The sequence below is a fragment of the Ranitomeya variabilis genome, chromosome 1 (assembly GCF_051348905.1).
Source record: "Ranitomeya variabilis isolate aRanVar5 chromosome 1, aRanVar5.hap1, whole genome shotgun sequence".
NCBI classification, from domain to species: Eukaryota; Metazoa; Chordata; class Amphibia; order Anura; family Dendrobatidae; genus Ranitomeya; species Ranitomeya variabilis.
Window position 1 is genome coordinate 963,765,018 of NC_135232.1, and position 19,272 is coordinate 963,784,289.

Genomic DNA, 19,272 nt, shown 5'->3' on the forward strand with positions numbered 1-19,272 from the left:
TGGGCGATCTGTGTCCCGCTGCATTGGACAGTGTGAACAGATTGCCTTTTAAGCAAATAATCAGTGACTTGCTTATTCTTGACAATGTTATTTTTACAGCGTCATCGTACAAGGGTTTTCATGTTCCTTCGTGACCTCTGCTTAATGCTTTTCCAGACTATGCGTGACTTGAATGAAATGTTTCTTTGATAAGCACTGCTTGGGTTGAGTACTAAACTGAAGGGACAGTCTATAAGAAGATAACTGGCGTTAGTTTTTAATAGGAGCTAATACCATTTTATAGATAAGTCCTAAATGGATTACATAGAGACCAAGCCTGGATTTATACTCTGTGATTGGCATTTTGGGTGGAGGGATTTTCTATGCATCATTTTAATTATACACCACTGATCTCCTGAAGTAGTCTACTTTTAAGAGGATTTTCTAATCCACTCACAAGCAAATTAAACGGTTACATAGTGTAGGTTACACATACAAGAACCAACATAAAACCTCTTCCTGTCAAACTAAATGTGTAATTGGAACTTTGGTTTACACTAAAAATGGCAGATACTGGAGATGCTCAAAGTTAGGCTGCATTCTCCCACCTGTATGTCATGGTCCGAATATCCATGATTCACAGACCGGGCATGGGTCTCCTGAACTTAATATCCTTATATGCATATGCAGTGGGAAAAATAAGTATTAGACACACTGTCAATTTTGCAAGTTTTCCCACCTACAAAGAATGTAGAGGTCTGTAAATTGTATTGTAGGTAGACTGCCAGGACCCGAAAACCTTCTCCCACAAAGTGACGCCACACATGCTTACTCAAATATAACTCTTTTATTTAAAGAACAGTCTATTCAAAAGATTTATCTTTTCTCTTTTGGCTTAAATTATGGTCGCAGCTTATCACGGGCAACAATTTGCCAACCAGTCGGGTGCAGGGAGATTGTCTGCCTTCCGGTAACCCGGTGCAGGTATCATCACCTATTATAAACTCCACCAATTCCGCAGCTGCAACTGAAAAATAACCAAACCATAACAGGGAAGGGAGGGCGGGAACCAGGTCCGGGTTCAGAGTGAGGGACCGGAAGTCGCGTCCAGCGCAAGGTCCCTCCTCCGAAAAATAAGCCACGCCCACCTCACGTGGCTGATCCCAGCCCCGGACGACGTCACCCCGTGGGAGACCGGGGCTAGCCATGCAGGGGGCCCGGCAGTCAGGGGACAGCGGGATTGCCGCAGTGTCCCTCAGACTGCCCGGACCCGAAAACCTTCTCCCACAAAGTGATGCCACACATGCTTACTCAAATATAACTCTTTTATTTAAAGAACAGTCTATTCAAAAGATTTATCTTTTCTCTTTTGGCTTAAATTATGGTCGCAGCTTATCATGGGCAACAATTTGCCAACCAGTCAGGTGCAGGGAGATTGTCTGCCTTCCGGTAACCCGGTGCAGGTATCATCACCTATTATAAACTCCACCCATTCCACCACGGAGTAGCCCGGGAACCAAGCTACGACCCACCCACAGAATGGAGAGTCTGAATCACTCCCTCGCGAAGACCGTCCAAAAATATAGCCAAACCAGCATCGTTAAGATGAACCCCATCTGGAAGGAGAAAACCCGCATTGTCACCCTCCAAACGGTGGTGTCTTACCACCACACCGTTCTTAAATCTAACGAAACGGGATATTCTCTGGTTTAGAGTGCGCCTAGACCTCTCCATGGCACCCAGCTCCCTGGCGCCCCGCCAGACCCGCCTAGGAATCAGCTCCGACCAAACCAGACGCATGTCCGGAAAGAAACCTGGAAATTTATCGAGATCAGTCAATAATTCAGCGAGGGGAAAAGAGGCCAGGTCGTTTCCTCCAGCAGGGATCACCACCACCATCGGAGAAGACGCAACTCTCGCGATCCGCACAACTTCCGGAAGAACTTGAGACCAGGTAAGGCCCCTTGTGCCTCGCCAGATGATATCCACATCAGAGAAACCAAGCGCTCGCCCTCCAGGGCACACTTCAGCACGCCGAGCTGCCCAATATATGTAAGAGTGACCCAGCAGCCATACGCTGGGACGCACACCATCTGAAACAAATAAAATCCGTTAAGCCAAAACAGAGGGATATGAACGTTGGAAGGAAAAAACAGTAACATCGAAACAGAGCGTCCGTATGGTACATCTTACAAAACTAATTCGGGCCTGATATACCTAGCGAAACAACGGGACTTCCATCTACCCACTCTCTGGATATCTGATTCAAACAAACCAGCCCTGGAGGCTTCCGTAGCCGCGCCGATTCTAAAGGAATGCGTGCCGAATTCTGCCACGGGAAGGCCTAAAGACGAAAGCGCAAGCCTCAGGACCGACAAAAACTGGTTCGCAAGTAGGGGGGAGCCGTTCTCGTGTACGAAAAATTGGGCACCGGCGCTCCTGACCTGCATGTAACTGTTGATTAAAACCAAAGGGCAAATCGTATCTTTTATGGCAAGAAGAGGGAACCATGTGCCCCTTCCTTCCTGGTCAGTTTTGGATCTGCAAACTCTGATCCTTAGACCATTGTCGCAAATCACAATGTCGTCCAGTTGCAAGCCCCCTGACTTGCGGCGGGACGAGGGGAGAATCTCGCTAACTCGCATAGCCCCGAAAAATGCTAGGCCAAAAACCGCAGAGATCAAAGCGGCCTCGTATACAGAATCGCAAACGCTGCCGGAGGCCCTGATTAAGTTCGTCAGGAGAGAAAAAGAAATGGGTCTCCTAATGTCGCTCCGTGTGCTCGTCCGTTGCCAGCCTTTTAGAACTTGGCTGATCAAAAAATGTTTAGTTGAATCTGCCCAACCGCGCAGCTTGAAATGAAACGCTACACCCGAAATGCGGTTACGCGCGACCGTGCCCGATACGCCAGCGGACTGCAAGCGCGCCAAAAATGCCAACGTGACCTGAACTCTCAGAGAATCTGAGGAACCTACCGGTTTATCCTCTGCCACAACGCACCACTCATCCCATGCCTTACCGTATGCTCTCCAGGTAGAAGGAGCAATGGATGACCGTATCAAAGGAATTAGTTCTCCAGGACATCCCAGACCAAGAGAGGGCATGCCAGGATTCGCATCTGCTCCTTCCGAAGCTGACCAAATCGACCCTGCGAAGGAGGCACGTTAGTAAAATCCGTTACCAATACATTATTACCAGTTCCAACTGACGCTTTTAAACAAACGTTAAGCTCTAAACATTTTAAAACAATGAAGCTGATAATTTTTATGACCGGTGGTGAGGAAGATGAAAGGTAATTTATAGCATGCGCAGAGCTGTCCGTGTGGAATCGCAAACGAATGCGCTTGTTTCGGAGACATTGACCCCAGAGCTCCATAGACGCCGCCAGTGAAAACAACTCGGTTAAAGTTGAATCTTGATCCCATGTCCTAGTGCACCAAGACTCGGGCCACGTGCAAACGCATTTTTGGTCTCTGAAGCGCACGCTGAAACCGTCGATACCCGCTGACTCAAACCAAAGATCCAAGCTATCACTGTCGCAGTAATCTTCCTGAAAGCATGTGGTTCCATTGTAAGAGAGGAGGAAACGCTGCCATACCATCAAATCACTGCGTAGCTGTGAGGAAATCCTGATTCTGTGGTGAGGCTGCTTCACGCCTCTCGTGGCAAGTATCAACCTCCGGGAAAAAATTCTGCCCATCGGCATTATCTTGCAAGCGAAGTTCAAACAGCCGAGGAGGGATTGCATCTGAATTAAGGAAACCTTACCCACCGATAAGCAACCCGCAATTAATTCCAACAACTTCACGATCTTATTTTGAGGCAACCTAAATTCCATGGAAACCGAATCGATTTCGATTCCTAGGAAAGTGATAACCGAAACCGGGCCGATCGTTTTTTCCGGGGACAAGGGAACACCAAAAAGGGACATGACCTCCATAAATTTATTCAGAGCCTGAGAACACGATTCCGAATTTGCTGGGCCCACTAACAAAAAATCATCCAGGTAGTGCGTAATTGATGACGAGCGTGTGACCTCTCGGGCAACCCATTCCAGAAATGTGCTAAACATCTCGAAATAATGGCAGGAAATTGAGCAACCCATTGGGAGGCATGTGTCGTAGTAATATCGATCCTCGACCATGGCGCCTAACAAATGGTAACAGTCCGGGTGCACAGGAAGGAGGCGAAAAGCGGATTCTTGCCATGAGGGCCCCTGGCCCGGCTGCTCTTACCATCTCAACAGCTCTGTCAAAAGGGATATATGACACTGCGGTGTCGTCACTCGGAATTCCATCATTCACCGACCTGCCTTTGGGGTAGGACAAATGGTGAATTAGCCGGTATTTCCCGTTCTCTTTTTTGGGAACAATGCCCAGCGGGGAAACCCGTAGGTTATAGAAGGGGAGGGTATTGAAAGGACCCCGGAAACGTCCTGCCTGTATTTCCTTGCTCAACTTTTCAGCTAATATAGCAGGGTAGTCCCTAGCAGATTTTAAATTAGGGGCCGACTGGGGTTTGCCCGAAAAAACGAAAGGAATGAAAAAACCGAAAGAAAAGCCGAAGCGGAGCTGCGCTGCAGCCGGCTTATTGGGGTACCTGACCAGCCACGGTTCCATGTTTTTTACGCTCACCGGTGTCATGTGGCTCACCCCCTGGGGGGGGCCTTGCTATTGTTTGATTTTTGGGAGGACCGAGTGCACTTGGCTGCCGAATGGTTGCCGCCGCAAGACGAGCATTCATGCTTATATTTGCGCAAGCCGTAGAACTTGCAGTGGCCCTCATTGAAAAGCCAACATGTGCCAGGTCTCCGCACAACCGCCGACCCGGCACTGGCGTTCGTGCCGGCGGATGAACCGGGAAAGGACTGCAGGGTTTTTTGCGCCATCATTAAACGCAGCCATGAATCAGTAGCCTTCACCCCCCAACCTAAATGCGGGTTGACAGCTAGCCGGCGGCGGAAATCCTCATCGTATTTCCACCATGCGGACCCGCCGTGAGCCTTGTATGAGCTATATATGCTGTCCAAGTAAATGAATAGCTCGGAGCATCGCTCCGGGTGTTTTTCGCCCATAACGCAGCCCAAAACAGCGAAAGCCTGAAGCCAATTGTTGATAGTTTTGGCTACCTTGGGCTTCCTGTCGTAGATCTTTTCACCCACCTGTCTCTCCTTGTCCACCGAGTGCTGCTCGGTCGACACGAGCGACCAAATGTCGATGAACTCATTCGCCCAAATTTGTTCTTTAACACTAATGTCCAAATGTGACCCTAACGGAGGGACACCGCAAAAAAGTCCATCCTTGTATATGTCTGGGCGGGGAGGTGGGGAGGGTTTGGGTGGTATAACCGGTTGCAACAGCCTGGGATTCACGAAAATCCTGCCGCCGATCATGTTAGATGGGATCGCTGTGTTTGACGGATTAACACTATTGCCCCCGTCCCCTCCCCAGGCCCCCGTGAAGGGGTACTCACCGGTTTGCACGTTGGGGTCCGGACGGCTCTGCTCTTGGGTATCGTGATTAACGGCACTCCGTCTCTCCGCTCGGGACCTGGACCTGTGACGAGATGACAAACGCCGACGAGACCTGCCAGATGAGCTATCCGATGTGGATGGAGAACGCCATCTTGATGCCCTAGACCGTCTGCTGGACCTGGACCTGTGGTAACGCCCCCTACTATTGTAACGTTGCCTACGCCTCTTCCGGCGACGGCGACTGTGTCCGGATGAGGATGAAGAGGAGGAGCTGCGCGCGGGGCGGATACCCGCACTCTGTCCGCTGACCAGAGCCGGGGTGCCAGCACCCTGTAAAGGAGTTCCAACACCGGTTGCCACCCGCGGAAAAACCGCTGGGGCGTTCTGATGTTCCCCTAATGACATTTGCGAAGAAATCATTTGCCCCCCAGGAATTTGCGAAGGGGGTGCTGTGAAAATCATAGGAGAAGAGAGGAAAGGAGATTCCCCCCTAACCCCTGCTTGCTCAGCCCTAGCTTGTGACCCCAGTAATGATGAAGTACCTAACTGCTGCTGCGATGTTAATAATACTTCCCATCCTCCCCCTGCATTATTGCTGATATCCCTCCTAGCCTGTGGGGTCGGTGGGATAATGTCCTGCGACTCTCCTGTCCCATTCTCTGTCCCCCCAGTCCCCTGAGACGAAGAGGAAGATGACCCCTGCGCTCCCCCCATAATTGTGGCAGGAATCAGCCCGGACACTGGTCCTGTAATTGAGCGTTGGGGCTGCGAATTCCTTCCCCTGGGTGCAGAGCTAGCTGTGTATAAAGCGCTGCTATGCGCCGCCGCTACCCCTTCCTGAGCCTGTAAGAGTATCGGTGCAGTTTCCCGCTGTCTTGTGCCCGCATGCGTAGAATCGCGCGCACTAGCGCCGCGCGCGCCCTTTTTCAAAATAAATGGCGGGCTCAGGCGAGCCGGCGGTCGGGTGGCTCTGCCGGAGCGCCGACCACCCGGCGGCCTCGCTCGCTCCGCTGCAGGGAGGGAGCCGCTCCCGGCCAGTAAGGCCGCTATCCAACCGCTACCCTCCCTGGTGATCTTGTCCCTCACCGCTTCCTGGAGCGGGTCCATCTCACCGGCAGCCCCAACCAGGTCCGGGTTCAGAGTGAGGGACCGGAAGTCGCGTCCAGCGCAAGGTCCCTCCTCCGAAAAATAAGCCACGCCCACCTCACGCGGCCGATCCCAGCCCCGGACGACGTCACCCCGTGGGAGACCGGGGCTAGCCATGCAGGGGGCCCGGCAGTCAGGGGACAGCGGGATTGCCGCAGTGTCCCTCACACTTCAACTGAGAGAGACAGAATCTTTAAAAAAAATCCAGAAAATCACATTGTATGATTTTTGCTTAATTAAGGCTACGTTCACATTTGCGTTGTGCGCCGCTGCGTCGGCGCCGCAGCGCACAACGCAAACAAAAACGCAGCAAAACGCATGCACAACGCTGCGTTTTGCGCCGCATGCGTCCTTTTTTTCATTGATTTTGGACGCAGCAAAAATGCAACTTGTTGCGTCCTCTGCGCCCGGACGCGGGCGCCGCAGGGACGCATGCGGCGCAAAACGCAAGTGCGACGCATGTCCATGCGCCCCCATGTTAAATATAGGGGCGCATGACGCATGCGGCGACGCTGCGGCGCCGACCGCAAATGTGAACGTAGACTAATTTGCATTTTATTGCATGAAATACGGTACGTATTTGATACAATAGAAAAAGAGAACTTAATATTTGGTAGAGAAACCTTTGTTTTCAATTATGGAGGTCAGATGTTTCCTATAGTTCTTGACCAAGTTTGCATAAACTACAACATGGATTTTGGCCCACTCCTCCATACAGATCTTCACCAGATCTTTCAGGTTTCAGGGCTGTCACTGGGCAACATTGAGTTTCATCTCCCTTTCTATTTTCTATTTCAATGTAGAGAAATACACGCGCGCTACCTCACAATAAAATGGATAGATCCCTCAGCTGCAGGAAAGCAGGACAGGGAGGTGCTACCACTGTCAATGGAATACCCATGAATGTAAAAGTAACTGAATCCGCGCTAGAGGGAATGAGCTAGATGTGAAAAACTGGTGTGACAGTGTAACACACAAACTGTAATAAATCCTCACAAAATCCTGTATTTTGTGAGGATTTATTACAGTTTGTGTGTTACACTGTCACACCAGTTTTTCACATCTAGCTCATTCCCTCTAGCGCGGATTCAGTTACTTTTATTTTCTATTTCAGCTTTTCACCTTTTCTATTGGGTTCCAGTCTGGAGACTGGCTAGGCCACTCTAGGACCTTGAAATGCTTCTTACGGAGTCACTTCTTAGTTTCAGGTCATTGTCATGGCTGGAAGACCCAGCCACGACACATCTTCAATTCTCTTACTAAGGGAAGGAGGTTGTTGGCCAAAATTTCAATATACACGACCCCATCCATCCTCCTTTCAATGCAGTGCAGTCGTCCTGTTCCCTTTGCAGAAAAGCCCTAACAAAAGTAAGATGTTGTCACCACCGTGCTTCACTGTTGGAACGGTGTTCTTTGGTTTGTACTCATCCTTCTTCTTCCTCCAAAGACGGTGAGTGGAGTTGATACCAAAAAGGTCTATTTTGGTCTTCTCTGACTGCATGAACTTCTCCCATGCCTTCTCTGGATCATCCAGTTGATCATTGGTGAATTTCAAAAAGAACTGGACATGTACTGGCATGAGCAGGGGGACCTTGCATGCCCTGCAGGATTTAAATCCATTACAGCATAGTGTGTTACTAATGGTAATGATTGAGACTGTTGTCCCAGCTCTCTTCAGGTCATTGGCCAGTTTCTCCCATGTAGTTCTGGGCTGATTCCTGACCTTTCTCAGATTCATCCTTGCCACATGAGATGAGATCTTGCATGGAGTCCCAAACTGAGGAAGATTTGCAGTCATCTTGTGTTTCCTCCATTTTCTTATAATTGTGCCAACAGTTGTTGCCTTCTCACCAAGCTCCTTGCCTATTATCTTGTAGCCCATACCAGCCTTGTGAAGAGTAGGTGGGCATCTAAAAGAAAACTTAACAGGTCTGTGAGAGCCAGAATTCTTGCTGGTTGGTATGTGATCAAATACTTAGTTCATGCAATAAAATGCAATTTAATTATTTAAAAATTATACAGTGTAACTTTCTGTTTTTTATTTTTAGATTTGGTCACTCACAATTGAAATGTTCCTGTGAGGAAAATTGTAGACATCTTCACTCTTTGTAGTTGGGAAAACGTTCAAAATCAGCAGTGTATCAAATACTTATTTTCCCCACTGTATGTACTGGGACTGTGATATGTACTCGGACACTGATATGTGAATGCAGGGCCCAATCCTCTGACTGCAGGACTGATTTTATTGGAAACACTAACATTTTGATTTATGTCAGGTGCAATGTTTTCATGGAGATCTTGTGTGGATTTGATGGAGGCTCAGGAACTGAGCCTGCATTTTTCCCGGCAGATGATTACTGTATTACATCTCCATGAAAAACAAAAAATAGAGCGCACTACCAATACAGACTATAATGAAATGTCACAACGGGGTGCAACCAAGCAGCCAAGCATGAAGAATACACAAAGAAAAGAAGCTGCTCCAAAGGATGCACACCACAGAAAATGAAACAAAGATATATATATATAATATAACCAAAGGATTTTTATTGACACACAGCAACTTCAGTACACATAAAACATAATTAAAAACAATGCAAAGTACGATTGGCACATAGACAGATAACGTGTACAGAAATACAGAGTACAAGTCTGCAAAAACCAGTATATAAATAGCAGAAGTAACCCTCTGGCTCATGGAGCTGATAATAAACGACCGGACAAGTGCACAACCTTTATAAATAGCCAAAAAACTATCCACCAAACTGGGAAAACCACTAAAGTGTGGACGCCTAACGTACAGGGCAGGGCCACCCGAATTCAGTGGCACCTATGATAACTTATAAAGTCCCAGTAAATCCCATGTCTCTAATAAGATGGGTAGGCTGAACATACCCAAGGTGGAGAGGGCAGGCACGCCAGCTCCAGGCGCAGACAAAGTATGTGCCAAAAAGAGAGAACGCCCAACGCGTATCGCCCTTCTCAAGAGGGCTTCGTCAGGGGAAGGTGCCGTGTGTCAAAGGACCCCCTGTATAAATAATATGTATATGGCTTACCTAATGAAACGCAGGTGGATAGAGACGCCAGTGCTACCGGAAGTATGGTACTTAGGAGAGAAGCATGCGTCTCCCAGCAGTGAGGAGTGGACACCCCCCCCCCCCCCCCCAGGTCAGGGAAAAGGTGCGCGTGCACAGTCACGCCAGCAGGACCTGAACATCTCCAGGCGGCTGGAGATGTTCAGGTCCTGCTGGCGTGACTGCGCACGCGCACCTTTTCCCTGACCTGGGGGGGGGGGGGTCCACTCCTCACTGCTGGGCGACGCATGCTTCTCTCCTAAGTACCATACTTCCGATAGCACTGGCGTCTCTATCCACCTACGTTTCATTAGGTAAGCCATATACATATTATTTATACAGGGGGTCCTTTGACACACGGCACCTTCCCCTGACGAAGCCCTCTTGAGAAGGGCGATACGCGTTGGGCGTTCTCTCTTTTTGGCACATACTTTGTCTGCGCCTGGAGCTGGCGTGCCTGCCCTCTCCACCTTGGGTATGTTCAGCCTACCCATCTTATTAGAGACATGGGATTTACTGGGACTTTATAAGTTATCATAGGTGCCACTGAATTCGGGTGGCCCTGCCCTGTACGTTAGGCGTCCACACTTTAGTGGTTTTCCCAGTTTGGTGGATAGTTTTTTGGCTATTTATAAAGGTTGTGCACTTGTCCGGTCGTTTATTATCAGCTCCATGAGCCAGAGGGTTACTTCTGCTATTTATATACTGGTTTTTGCAGACTTGTACTCTGTATTTCTGTACACGTTATCTGTCTATGTGCCAATCGTACTTTGCATTGTTTTTAATTATGTTTTATGTGTACTGAAGTTGCTGTGTGTCAATAAAAATCCTTTGGTTATATTATATATATATATCTTTGTTTCATTTTCTGTGGTGTGCATCCTTTGGAGCAGCTTCTTTTCTTTGTGTATTCTACTGTATTACATCTCTGACAGCTCTATCAATCTTTGACAGGGACATTTAAGGCACGCAAGCAGTTTTTGTGCACTATTCCACTTGCCCACTCCCCTTCCCCCCAAAACAATCGCAGGGGTGAATATAGGTTGGTAAGGTAGGTTGGTAAGGTAGCTAGGGGTCTCCTGTAGGCCCCCATGACGGTGCTCCTATGAAGACCAGCCACAAACTGGCTTTCATAAGAGGCAGTAATTCTTACTATATACTGTACTACTGTGGTATTGCAGTGTATAGTATAAGCAATCAGACAATAACAAGTTCAAGTTGGCCACAAGGACTAAAAGATCATGTAAAAAAGGACATTTTTTTTACAATTATATAAAAAAAAAATGTAAATATTCTTATCCACTTTTCTTACCATTAAAATATAGACATGCAAAAAAATAAATGTATTTGATATCGCCACATTGATAAAAGTCTGATATATCAAAATCTAAAATTTAATTAACCCGGTCAGTATGCTTTCCTGCTTTCTAGTACATTGAAAAGTAAAATGTTTAGTGTCAATCAAAATTACTACTTCTTCAAAAGTTCAAGTTATCTTACGTTTTTGTCGACAGAAAAATGAAAATGTTATGGGTCTTTAAGGAAAGGATGGGAAAAAAAACAAGAGCAAGGATGAAAAATTGCCATGTCGGGTAGGGGATAATATCTGCATCATAAATAGCAACAAATATATTTATTTTTTTGTCATACAACAGTCCATGACAACAATATACAGGTGCTTCTCACAAAATTAGATCATCATCAAAAAGTTAATTTACTTCAGTTTTTCAGTAAAAAAAGTGAAACTCTCTCTCTCTCTCTGTATATATATATATATATATATATATATATATATATATATATATATATATATACAGAGCCATCACAAACTGAGTGATCTATTTCAAGTGTTTGTTGATGATTATGGCTTACAGCCAATGAAAACCCAAAACTCGTTATCTCAGTAAGTTAGAATAATAAACAAAAAACACCTGAAAAGGTTTCCTAAGCGTTTAAAAAGGTCCATTAGTCTGTTTCAGTAGGCTCCACAATCATGGGGAAGACTGCTGACTTGACAGATGTCCAGAAGGCAGTCACTGACACACTCCACAAGGAGGGTAAGCCACAAATGGTCATTGCTAAAGAAGCTGGCTGTCCACAGAGTGCTGTATCCAAGCATATTAATGGAAAGCTGAGTGGAAGGAAAAGGTGGTAGAAAAAGGTGCACAAGCAACCGGGATACTCACAGCCTTGAAAGGATTGTTAAGAAAAGGCCATTGAAATTTGGTGATTTGAAAACATTTAAGTGTGACAAACATGCAAAAGAATAGGAAATCAAGAAGGGGGCAAACACTTTTTCACACAAATATATCTCTCATATGGAGCCATAATTTGGCATTTTTAATGCTGCCTGCCTATGTGCAATAGTCTTGTAGTCCCTCTCATGTATCAGTTAAATAATAGGAACTTTTACAGTATTTTATGTGATCATAATGCCCATGGCAAAAAGAGATTGAACCAATTATTTTTTTCTTATTAATGTATTATTTTTTTCTTTAAGGTCTGTGAATATCCTGATAGAACAAAATCTTTAAAGCTTGGAGACTTTGGATTGGCCACAATAGTAGATGGGCCGCTCTACACTGTCTGTGGTACACCAACATATGTTGCCCCAGAAATAATTGCAGAGACTGGGTACGTTCTGTAATGTGTCACATATCTACTGCATAATTCGATAATTATTTTACTAGGATTACAGCATGTTTTGTGGATTAAATGCGTGAATTTGAAATTTTGACTACACCATTGCTTCGGTGGTGGACACAGAAGAGGACCACTGTGCAAGAACAGTATATGGGACCCTCTCTATGTCTATGGCAAAAGCTGCTTACTGCTATGGAGGTATAAATGGGGCCCCTTTCTGGGCCCCACAGGTTGCACCAATGGTGTGTGGTATAATTACCAGATTATACCTAGGTAATCCTGCTATCCTAGAGGACCTTGTTCCACAGTCATGAACTTATTGTGAAGTTGGAAGGGGAAATAAAGATCCTTTGTGGCCCAAGGAGATGAAGAAAAGAAACATGACATTAGAACCAATAAATGTCCTGAAATGATTTGCTGTTGAAGGTGGTCATGGTAGAGTGTGACCCTATATTACTTGTTGCACTCCATGCCCAGCATGAATATAAGGTTCAGCCACAACAATGTATGGAAGGGACCAGTGGCGTAACTACAAAGTTATGGGCCCCGGTGCGAACTTCCAAATGGGGCCCCCCCCCTACCCCCCCTACCCCCCCCACCTTCCCCCGCCCCCACAACCCCCCCACCTTCCCCCGCCCCGCTTCCCCTAGATACGCCTCGGACTGTTGCAGGAATCTCCTGCACTGCAACATGGTGTTGGGTGCCAGCACAGCCCGCACAGTGGTCTATCCAGCACAGCCCGCACAGTGGTATATCCAGCACAGACCGCACAGTGGTATATCCAGCACAGACCGCACAGTGGTATATCCAGCACAGACCGCACAGTGGTATATCCAGCACAGCCCTCACAGTGGTATATCCAGCACAGACCGCACAGTGGTATATCCAGCACAGACCGCACAGTGGTATATCCAGCACAGCCCGCACAGTGGTATATACAGCAGAGCCCGCACAGTGGTATATACAGCACAGCCCGCACAGGGGTATATACAGCACAGCCAGCACAGGGGTATATACAGCACAGCCAGCACAGTGGTATATACAGCACAGCCCGCACAGGGGTATATACAGCACAGCCCGCACAGGGGTATATACAGCACAGCCCGCACAGGGGTATATACAGCACAGCCAGCACAGGGGGTATATACAGCACAGCCCTCACAGTGGTATATCCAGCACAGCCCGCACAGTGGTATATACAGCACAGCCCGCACAGTGGTATATACAGCAGAGCCCGCACAGTGGTATATACAGCACAGCCCGCACAGTGGTATATCCAGCACAGCCCGCACAGGGGTATATACAGCACAGCCCGCACAGTGGTATATACAGCACAGCCCGCACAGTGGTATATACAGCACAGCCCGCACAGTGTTATATACAGCAGAGCCCGCACAGTGGTATATAGAGCACAGCCCGCACAGTGTTATATACAGCAGAGCCCGCACAGTGGTATATACAGCACAGCCCGCACAGTGTTATATACAGCAGAGCCCGCACAGTGGTATATACAGCAGAGCCCGCACAGTGGTATATACAGCAGAGCCCGCACAGGGATATATACAGCAGAGCCCGCACAGGGATATATACAGCACAGCCCCCACAGGGGTATATACAGCAGAGCCCGCACAGGGATATATAGAGCACAGCCCACATCTCATCTCATCTCATCCCCCCCCCCGATAATGGCCCCACAGTCCGGTTAAAAAGAAAAAAAAAAAAAACTCTCCTCACCTTTCCTTTTGCCCGCGCTGCTCTTGGCGGCTGCAGTCTGCCCAGGACACTGCAGGTGCGCGATGATATGACGTCATCGCGCACCCGCAGTGTACTGTCAGAGGCAGAGCGGGGAATGATGGGAGAGGAAGCGTCAGGTGACGCTCTCTCCTCCCATCATTGCATTGAACTATACCGGTGTCATAGACGCCGGTATAGTTAAATGCGGCGGCGGCGGCGGCACTGGGGGGGGTTCCGGGGGAGGAACAGTGCAGCGGCCCACTACTGGCATCGGCTCTTCTGGCATTTGCCAGAAGTGCCCGATGGCCAGCCTGGCCCTGCTCAGACCTGCCGGCGTGGGGCCCCTGACCTGCGGGGCCCGGTCGCAATGGCGACCGCTGCGACCGCGGTAGTTACGCCCCTGGAAGGGACCAAAATGACAAAGATGTAATCAAGGCCATAGGTGTATTCGAGTAACAGTGCATCTATTTTATATTATTCTGATGGTGATAGCAGCTGAATTCTTTTTGTAATGGTCTTTCTTTTCATCTTAGGTATGGTTTAAAAGTTGATATATGGGCAGCTGGTGTGATCACATACATCTTGCTCTGTGGTTTCCCACCTTTCAGAAGGTAACATTTTTTTCTGTGAAAATCTAGTGGTGTTGAATTAGCAATGCTTTTACACATTGTATTCTGTGATACTATATTTTTGCCGAGGTGTCTGTAAAATGCATACACGGAAAAATATTTTCATTTGCTCTACTGTTGTCAAAGGATTACTAGCAACATTGATGACCTATCCAAGCATTAAAACATTATTGAAAAACACTGACTTGTATGTTTGTATGTACTGTACATCATTGATGGCAGCCAAGGCATGGAAGTGATTAGTCAGATGCATCACATGGAATCAGTGAATTGTCCCAATATATAGAACTAATATCTTCAATCTAATGGAGATCGTGACCACAAAGGACAACTTAGTGGAAATAGCCCTGTGCATACAGTTGAAAATGCATAACCTTTCCCCAAAATGACATGTTATATATTTTCTTTGCAGTGAGAATAATCTACAGGAAGATCTTTTTGATCAGATTCTGATTGGAAAGCTTGAATTCCCATCCCCATACTGGGATAACATTACCGAGTCTGCAAAGGTTTGAGTTTAATATATTGTATTTCTGATGAAGAAATTCTAATAATAATAAGAAAGAAGAAATAATAACTTGCTTTTGTATATATATTTTTATGACGTGCTCTTATAGGTCAGTGTATTGTGTATGCAAGACCCGGTCTCTAGCCTCAGTGACTTGTATCATGGCTGTCTGGTTATGTAATGTGACATCCATAGCTTCCAGCAATTGGTTGTCCAATGTTTATCAGGGGCGTAAGGACACTGGAAAGGAAAATGACCACTGGTTTGTCATCAGTAATTTTATAATGAGCATTTGAAATGTGCCTCCATGTGATTCCATTGTTTGCAGAATCACTACTAAAGAAGCACTCCTCCCATCTCCCCCGCCAGTGACTTTTGCAGTCACTCATGACTCATACAGGAAAAAATGACCTCCTGTTTCTACATAGAGCATAGAAAGAATTTAGCTAATCTGTTGCAATATAATATGATGACTGCAATATATTAGGAGAATACGGAAATATTTTTGATGGGAGTGCTTCTTTAAGTACTAATTATGTGTTATTATTTAAGGCATTCTAGGGAATGGTAATCTAACGGCTTCTATGTTTATCTGCTTCCATCATAGTGTAGTGTTTTGTACTCTTTTATTATTCCTGTATTTGGAACTTCTACCTCAATATTTGTCATTTTAATATTAACATGCAAAGCTCTGCGTTTCAAGAGGTTGTCAAATAAACAACTTTAATCGTCTATCTATAGGTATGACCAATGGACCCCTCACTGAGTATGAGAACAGGGGTTCCAAAGTCCTCTGTGTGAATAGAGTCGGTGTTTGCATGCGTGGCAACCACTCCATCCAGTACTATGGATTTGTAGAAAGCAATGCATACACCGTCCAGACAGTTAATAGACCTGGACATGCATGTGCACCACCCTTAAATATACAGGGGACTTTATGCCCCCCCCCCCCATTGTTGAGTGGTGGGCATTCCAAGTGATACTGTGATCAGCCAAGTGATTCACCTATCCTGTGAATCACTAATAACTTTTTATGAGACAATTCCCATAATATTTGTGTCATGGTTTATAAGATTGAAAATGAGACAGATCATGTCGAAGCAAGATGTAAAACGTTCAACTCCTATAATAGCATATAATGTCAATAGAATGGAAAAAAGCTTCTATCCCCAGCACAACTATTAGGTAAATGCGGTTCTCTGTGTCCTCTGGACACCGCTGATAGTAGGGGTGCCCAGAGTCTATGATGACTTATCATAAGGATTAGTCAACAATTTTAAAGGGAATCTGTCACCTCATTTTTCACATATAAGCTGCGGCCACCGCCATTAGGGGCTTATCTACAGCATTCTGTAATGCTGTAGATAAGCCCCCGATGTTACCTGAAAGATAAGAAAAACCAGTTAGATTATACTCACCCAGGGGCGGTCTCGGTGTGGGTCCGATGGGCATTGCGGGTGCGGGTCCTGGGTTCCGGTGCCTCCCATCTTCATTCTATGTTGTCATCTTCCTTGCTTCTGTCATGGCTCCTGCGCAGGCATAATTCTCTGCCCTGTTGAGGCAGCGTAAAGTACTGCAGTGCGCAGGCGCCGGGCCTCTCTGACCTTTCCCAGCGCCTGCGCACTGCAGTACTTTGCTCTGCCCTCAACAGGGCAGAGAATTACGCCTGTGCAGGAGCCGTGACAGAATCAAGGAAGAGGACGTCATCGTATGAAGATGGGAGGCGCCAGACCCGGACCTGCGACGCCCATCGAACCCGGACAGCCCCTGGTTGAGCAATATCTAACTTGTTTTTCTTATCTTTCAGGATACATCAGGGGCTTATCTACAGCATTACAGAATGCTGTAGATAAGCCCCTGATGGTGGTGGCCGCAGCTTATATTGCGAAAAATGAGGTGACAGATTCCCTTTAAAAACATAGATAACCCCTTGAACGCTTGGCAGAGCTTAATAGGTTGTAATAGGTTCGCAATAATATGGTAAGATATATACAGTGATAATACGGTAATTAAGACCCATTAAAAAATAATAAGTGATCATCATGTGATCATAAGCATTCCTTATCATTCAATACATGTGTCTGTAACAAGGCCTCTAAATATTCATGCAGAGCACCTCACTCTACACACACTATACATTATAAACATACTGACCAACTATGCACTTATTAAACTGCGTGTTGAATCAAAGAGTGTTGTTTCTTTTTTTTATAAAAAGTTATAAATTTATTGACACAGACAATACACACATTTAATTAAAATAATGCCTCTAAGCCGTAGAAAAATTGTAATAACAGGTAAGCGTAGAGAAAGTTTACAATAATAGCAGGTAAGCACTAAATAACATTACAAAACAGCTTGATTTGTTAGTATTAATGATAGAGCATGCTGAGATAATATCTCAATTCAATTAAAGCATACTAAGAAAATATCTCAATTAGATTAGAGCATGCTGAGAAAATATCTCAATTCAGGTAAGCATTAGATAAGGTAAGCACTAAATAACATTACAAAATAGCTTGACTTGTTCGTATTGATGATAGAGCATGCTGAGATAATATCTCAATTCAATTAAAGCATGCTGAGGAGATATCTCAATTAAATTAGAGCATGCTGAGAAAATATCTCAATTAAGGTAAGCACTAAATAAGATAAGCACTAAATAAGATAATATCTCAATTCAATTAAAGCATGCTGAGAAAATATCTCAATTAAATTAGAGCATGCTGAGAAAATCTCTTAATTAAGGTAAGCACTGAATAAGATAAACACTAAATAACATTACAAAACAGCTTAATTTGTTAGTATTGATGATAGAGCATGCTGAGATAATATCTCAATTCAATTAAAGCATGCTAAGAAAATATCTCAATTAAGATTCCCTGTCTGGAAACATTGCACCATTTTTGTAAAAAGCATGCTAAGAAAATATCTCAAACATTTGAGATGGCTCAAATGACCTATCAAAAATTGGACAATAAGATCTCCACAAGAATTTATGCCGACTCAATTACCCTATCAAAAATGAGCAATAAAGCCGCATGGTTTCTATCTGCACTAAATATAGGTGCGGTCATAGTATTTACTCTGACTGGGCAATTAAATGGATATAATCCTTGCATGGCTGTGAGTAGCATTAAATATAGCTGCGGCTTTATTGCTCATTTTTGATAGGGTAATTGAGTCGGCATAAATTCTTGTGGAGATCTTATTGTCCAATTTTTGATAGGTAATTTGAGCCAGTATAATAGCTTTATTTATGTTTTGATTTATGGGGTCTGCACATTAAAATTTATGTAGCGCATATTATGAAATGAAGGTATTGATCTTTTGACTGAGCGCTTAACACTCTTTGCATTAATATACTGTGTTTTGATATGCAGCTTTCTGCACTCTTTATAAATTATGTCCATGGTATCAGCAAAGTTGCCCTCAGCACAATTGAGAATTTTCTCAGCATGCTCTTTTGACTACCAATAACAAAACACAATCGCTTTAAAAATGTTTGAGATATTTTCTTAGCATGCTTTTTACAAAAATGGTGCAATGTTTCCAGACAGGGAATCTTAATTGAGATATTTTCTTAGCATGCTTTAATTGAATTGAGACATTATGTTATTTAGTGCTTATCTTATTTAGTGCTTACCTTAATTGAGATATTTTCTCAGCATGCTCTAATTTAATTGAGATATCTCCTCAGCATGCTTTAATTGAATTGAGATATTATCTCAGCATGCTCTATCATCAATACTAACAAATTAAGCTGTTTTGTAATGTTATTTAGTGTTTATCTTATTCAGTGCTTACCTTAATTAAGAGATTTTCTCAGCATGCTCTAATTTAATTGAGATATTTTCTCAGCATGCTTTAATTGAATTGAGATATTATGTTATTTAGTGCTTATCTTATTTAGTGCTTACCTTAATTGAGATATTTTCTCAGCATGCTCTAATTTAATTGAGATATCTCCTCAGCATGCTTTAATTGAATTGTTATTATCTCAGCATTCTCTATCATCAATACGAACAAGTCAAGCTATTTTGTAATGTTATTTAGTGCTTACCTTATCTAATGCTTACCTGAATT

General features: G+C 45.1%; 1 protein-coding gene across 3 annotated transcripts in view; it reads left to right on the forward strand.

Moving 5' to 3' along the window:
* DCLK2 (doublecortin like kinase 2) overlaps positions 1-19,272 on the forward strand; it is a 196,176-nt gene that overhangs the window by 151,691 nt on the left and 25,213 nt on the right. For all 3 annotated transcript variants that reach the window (XR_013219927.1, XM_077279306.1, XM_077279305.1), the window contains 3 exons: positions 12,173-12,306; positions 14,583-14,660; positions 15,091-15,187. Coding sequence is in view for 2 of the 3 variants with exons in the window: in XM_077279306.1 (XP_077135421.1) it covers positions 12,173-12,306; positions 14,583-14,660; positions 15,091-15,187 (309 nt within the window). In the remaining variant the exon portion in view is untranslated. The remainder of the gene's footprint in view (positions 1-12,172; positions 12,307-14,582; positions 14,661-15,090; positions 15,188-19,272) is intronic.